General features: G+C 42.8%; 1 protein-coding gene across 1 annotated transcript; it reads right to left on the bottom strand.

The window, feature by feature from the left end:
* Positions 1–1,223: 1,223 nt before the first annotated feature.
* Positions 1,224–5,764, bottom strand: LOC104279190 (protocadherin-9-like). Its single transcript, XM_009876385.1, is given in 3 exon segments — positions 1,224–1,447; positions 1,449–4,530; positions 5,733–5,764. Coding segments are annotated over 2 exon segments (3,090 nt in total). The 5' UTR covers positions 4,397–4,530; positions 5,733–5,764; the 3' UTR covers positions 1,224–1,305.
* Between the last annotated feature and the right edge of the window lie 464 nt (positions 5,765–6,228).

Below are 6,228 nucleotides of genomic sequence, written 5' to 3'. Positions count from 1 at the left end.
AGGAATATGAACACGACTCCCAGCACCTATAAAGTCGGCGTAGAGAAAGCGAAGCACGAAGGAAGCTGCCTTGCAAACACACGAACTTAACTACTGACCGCTCCGGTGCAACTATCATTAAATAAAAGGTTCTTTGGCTGTAATATCAGCTTGATCCTTCCCTCCCCCGCTCCCCCCCCACACTTTTTCCTAGCTACTGCAGGGCTGGCACCCGGCCAGCATAAGCGACATAGTACCTTAGTGCCATCTACAGGCTACACCGCCATGCTAATTTAGAGGCAAAAGACAAGCACCAATAAAATAAATTAGACAGCACCGCATTTAAATCTTTATTAGCAAGGAATTATTAGACCTAAGAAAAACTAATGCTGGATTTGGTTGAAATATGAGTTTCTCAGCCTCCAAATCCCTCTTCATATGGCGTATTTCACAGTTTAAAATGAGTTATGACAGATCACTTATGCATTACTAAGATGAGAAAACATTTACAATAGGCTGACTTTTTTTTTTTTTCCCCTGCATAATTCAGATGTATTCAGAGAACGCATTCCTTTCAAAAGTATGCTTTGGCCGTTTTTTAAAATATGCAACAAACTATCTATGCAATACCAACTTCTATCTATTACAACAAAATAATTTTGAACTCAAAACAGAGGAAGACTTCCGTATGGCTTAGTTATATCCTACCAACACACCACGTGCTTCACAGATGGAGTAGCATGGAAATTCGGCTGGCTTTGTAAGGGAAAAAAATTAACCCCTTTAATAACACTAACTTAGCAAGATTCCAAATCAGCTTGAACTATAAAAGAAACTCCAGCCAACTCACTTCAAAATTGGAAACTGAATGTACATATCCCTTCAGTCTCAAAATAGACAATTTTTCAGACTGAAATTTAGCATATAAGGAAACAGTTTTTCTTCAATAACTTTTACATTTGGAGAGTCAAATACTGGGGAGAAAAAAAAAAAGTCTGTTTTTTAGGGTTTTTTATGTACATGTATGTGCACACGCACAGATGCAAAATAGTCGTTTAACAACTGGTATTCTTCAAAACCCAAAGTATCAGAGGCGTTTTGCAAATGCATGGTTAAGACCCAGGTAGTGGTATTCTTCAAAACCCAAAGTATCAGAGGCATTTTGCAAATGCATGGTTAAGACCCAGGTAAATGATAAAGTGGTCAAGTTGTTTTAGTTTGTTTTTGTTTGGTTTTGTTTTGGTTTTTTTTGTTCCCCCCATAATGTCACTATATTAAATTAGACTGAAACAAAAAAAAATACCAACCCACAACACAGTGGCACTTTTAATACTGGTTGATTGGGCACTTGTATGCAGTACTTATAGACCAGTAAAAGTGCTCGTTTACCTGTCTGGTGTGTAAGGGGCCCTTTGTCTTGAAGCCTCCTTGGGAACTGCACTCTGAGGCACTGAAGTGATTTTTTTTTGCGTTTGGAAAGGGTGTCACAACCACCAACAAAGGTGTTGTCCAACGGGAGTTCCTGAATCACATGGTGTTTTTTCACTGAAACTGGAGTGTCAGGTTTGAGATGAAAAGCAGACTGCGGAGAGGCAGATTTGTAATGCTTGGCGAGATCAGGACTGTTAGGCTTAAAGGTTGTTGGTGGTGCTGTGCCCCAATCAAATCTTCCTATACTTTGCTCCTCCAGCTCTGCTGGAAGGCTTATTGTCCCGTTGATAGGTTCATGAACTGCATCATCAGGTTTGGACTCCTCAATGGTCACAAAGTTCAAAAGAGAGCTCTTTGGAGATTTCCTTTTCTTCCTTTTCTTTTTCTTGTTTTGCTTGTTCTCCTGATTGGGAGACATCCACTCAGCACCTTGCTTGCTCCTCTGGGCGGCTTTGAATCTGGACGCATGTCGACAGCGAACGAGAACTGTGACAAATATTACCACTATGACAACCATGGCACCTGCCACAATAGCGATCATGATTGTGAGATAGTCCTCGTTTTGGTAGGGTTGGCTACTGTCCCCTATGTTCCGGTCCAAAGGTGTTTCCATAGTCCTGCGTATCAAGTCATAAATATAAGAGGCATTTCCAGCAGTATCATTTACATACAAAAACACAAGCACGAGTGTATGCAGGGACTTGGGATAACCCAAATCGCTTATGTTGACAACTAAGCGATGCAGCCCCACATCATTCGGCGATGGTTTTTCTTCCAGAGTGATATTACCTGTCACCGGATCAATCCGAAACAAGCCCTTGTTATTTCCACTTACAATTGTGTACTTCAGCTCGGCATTCATGCCAGTGTCTATATCCACAGCAAAGACTTCGGCTACAACCGATCCTGGAATTGCTGAGAGTGGCACTAGTTTAAAAGAAGTATTAGAAGGTGGGTAGATGACAACGGGGCTGTTATCATTAACATCCATGACGTTTATGGTTACTTTCGCTGTAGAAGAGCGAGGAGGTTGCCCTCCATCCACCGCCTTAACATCAAAGGTGTAGGAGCTCTGCTGCTCTCGATCAAAAGAGACATTGGACTTTATAACTCCAGAGTATGGATCCAGCACAAAGTTTTCATTGTCATTCAGGATGGAGAGGGTCACTGCTTTATTTTCCCCAGCATCTGCATCGGTCACCGTGATCACCCCCACTGTGCTATACTTTGGTAAGTTCTCTGACACAAAAAACTGGAAGTGATTATGAGTAAATTTGGGACTGTTGTCATTTTCATCCAACACAGTAACAATTACAGCTGCTTGACTCTGCAAAGGAGGGGTGCCATTGTCTCGGGCCGTAACAGTGAAAATGAAACGTTCCTGCTCTTCTCTATCAAAAACTCTGGAGGCTGTCAAAACTCCCGTCTTTCGATCCAGATCGAAAAAGGAGGCATTAGGGCCAAGCTGATAAACAATGTCTGCATTTTTCCCACTGTCTTCATCTGTGGCACTAATAGTTGTTAAGTATAGACCACGACGGTTGTTTTCCGAAACTGACAGCTCAATTACAGGCTGGCTGAAAATCGGAGGGTTGTCATTTTCATCCTCCAGTTTAACTCTTACCAGGGCAGTCTGGTTCAAACTGGGCTTACCAGAATCAGAAGCAACAATTTTAAAGCTGAATTCTTTGGTGCCCTCATAGTCCAACAAGGAAGAGGTCTCTAACAAATACTGGTTGTCATATACTGCCTTCAAGTGGAAGGGGACCTCTCTCTCAATGAAACAGATCACTTTGCCGTTCACATCAGTGTCCTTATCTGAAACTGTAATTAGGGCAATCTTTGTATTGATGGGATCTTTCTCAGATAAGTACACTGTGCCATTGATGGGACTTATTATGTACCTGAGGTCTATGTTAGGAGGGTTATCGTTTACATCAGTGACATTGATGGTAACGGTTGCCCGGGCCGGTGTAGAGCTACCATCACTAGCCAGCACTGTCACTTTGTGAATAGCAGTCTCTTCTCGATCTAAGGACCTCTGAACTGTAATCAGCCCTGTGGTGTTGTTTAAAGCAAAAAATCTTTTGGTTGCAGGGGCGACTTGGGCACCAAAAATGTATCTGATTTCTGCATTGCTTCCTATATCTGCATCTGTAGCATGAAGCTGAATTACAGAAGTGCCTACAGGGGCATTCTCTGGTATATGAACCTCTACTTGACTCTCTTTAAACACTGGCCTGTTATCATTGACATCACTTACTGTGACTTGTAGGATGGCTGTGCTGGATTTCTGGGGGGTACCTCCATCCTCCACCTTGATTTTCATCACGTAGGTGTCCTTTTGTTCTCTGTCCAAGTTCTGCTGCACAATCAGCTGAGGCCATTTCTCTCCTTCTGGAGTTTCTACAATATCCAGTCCAAAGACACTCTGCCCGTTTAACAACTCGTAGTGCTGCACGCCGTTGAAACCTGTGTCAGGATCTGTTGCTGATGGGATTGGAAAGCGACTGTTGATCAGAGTGTTTTCTGGGATGGAGATATTGATGACAGGGGATGGAAACATAGGTGCATTGTCATTAGTATCCTTTACAATGATTTTTATTTTGATAAGCCTAAAAAAGTCATTGGGGAGAATCACCACCTCAAGTTCAAAAAAACACTCGTTTTCTTCTGCATAGGAAGCTCCAGCACAGAGTTTTTCTCGGTCTATTCTGTTAGATGTCGTAAAGATTTCCCCAGTGTTACTGGATACTTTGACCAGAGGGGCATCCCCTGCTTTAGACACCAGTCTGTAGACAAGGCTGGCACTGGTCCCCGTGGCAGCATTTATGTGAGAAATGTTCAGGTCCTTTGGTATGTTCCCTATGGGTACGTTTTCAGGCAGTTCCTCTCTAATAGTGTAAATAAGTTCTTGAGCTATAGCAGAATCCAGCCTTAAACAGGCAATCAAAGCAGTCAACAGGTAAAAATCCCTCAGGTCCATGATAATGTTTTTATTCTCTTTTCCTCGATTTTAGGACTTAAAGGTTTCCAGGGAGGAATGATGCGCGATTTGCAAGAGGAGGCATGCATGGACTGCAGGATGCATTACATCTCATTTCTTATTTGAAGACAGCACTGTCAACACAACCACACAGAACAGCATTATTGGTTTTTTAGGCATGACAAATCCACAATCCCCAATTACTACTTGTTTTTGCAATGCACACTTAGAGCAGTACATTTTCCCACTGCTCCCTTTTACAAGGAATCCCTTTGGTCAAATGCACTAATATCCCATCAGCTGCATTTGCACAGAGCAAGAATGGAAATAACTACTTACAGGATTAAGGGTAGATACCGTTTTGACACGTACTTTCTGAATAATTTCTTGGTACAGCGTGTAATCCGTAACGTGCATTCCCCCTCTACCCTCCTCCACCCAGTCATTTGGTGCAAGTAGAAAAATCTTCCCGTACTACTTCTGGATTCTAACTGCTATGTCAGCTGCCAAATGCAATTTGTTGTTTGCTTCCACACATATTTTTTAGCTCTTGCAAACCAGATTTTTCTCTGCTCCTTGTGCCTTATATCCCTCTCTGTAGCTGTGGCACTGAGAAATAACCACCCGGACATGCTGCTGCTGCAGCAGTCGTCACTGGCTACTTCACATCCCTGTTAACTGATGAGACAATAACAGGACTTACAGTTTCTTACACTCTCAGCTCAGTGTTTCCTCTCCAGATGTTGGATACTTCTCCTTCTGTTTAATAACCTTAAACTTTCTTTATTTGTTTTTAAACATAGTCTAAATCAGAAGGCTGGAAATTCCAAATGCAACTTAGGAGCAGCCAGCCTGTTTATGGGGGAAGAAGGGGGGGGATATATTTTCTGATGATGAAAGGAAGAATAAAGGTACAGCCTTTCCCCATTACAGTGATCTCCCTTCAGGATGTTATTAGCAGCTGCCATACATAAATACTGCAGACTAATAATGCAGGTGAAAAAAAAAAAAAAGCGACAGACAGACTTCTGTTTGCATGCTCTGCTAACCGCGAATTATCCGGGTGCAAGGCTGCCAGCACCTACAGTTTGGTGGAACTGGGCAGCCCCTGAGCACTAATCTTATCTGCATTAAGCTGCACGATAGCTGATGCCCGTGATTACTTCCAGCAGAGTGATGCAGGTAGGGATGCAGAGAGTAGGTGAGCCTTTGCCACCAACAGCAACTGAATCTGGAACACTGGTCCTTTCCCTAGATAAATATACTGCGTGTTGCCTTTTTTTTTTTTTCCCTTTACATGAAAAACATGACAGTGTATGGGTAACTTTGCACTTACGTTGGTCGTCTACCTTTGACGATCTGCTGCAGCTAAGCAATGATCTTTTCCAGCAGATACAGCACAATGCATCTGGTAAACCACCAGTTTTGGAGAAATCAGCAGCAGCCAAACGCTTCCTTCTTGAGATATGTGTTGCTTCGGGGTGGCAAATTGGCAACTCCACGGAACAAATTCACAGTTCTGTCGTTAGTCATCCTCTCCACGTTTCATTTCTATTAAGCGGCGATCCTTCGGGTGTTTTAACGTGCACGCAACAGCCCAAACAATCAGCGAGCAAAAATCCGGTGCACTTCTTTAGAGCGGGGGTATTTTCCACTCTGCACTGCACACAATTTCCATCCCTCTCTCAGCAGAGCAGAGACAGCTACGTGAAGTCTGCAACTTCTTACTGGAAACGGCAAGAGTTGGTCTGGAGGTGCTTCTCTCTCCCTCTTTATCTCTGGGGTGATAGTTGCGCACAGGAAAAAAAAAAAAGAAAAAAAGAAAAAAATCC

Source organism: Apaloderma vittatum, unplaced genomic scaffold (genome assembly GCF_000703405.1).
Source record: "Apaloderma vittatum isolate BGI_N311 unplaced genomic scaffold, ASM70340v1 scaffold7379, whole genome shotgun sequence".
Taxonomy (NCBI): Eukaryota; Metazoa; Chordata; class Aves; order Trogoniformes; family Trogonidae; genus Apaloderma; species Apaloderma vittatum.
Note: the sequence above shows the minus strand (reverse complement) of the source record. Positions and strands in the feature narration are given on the sequence as shown.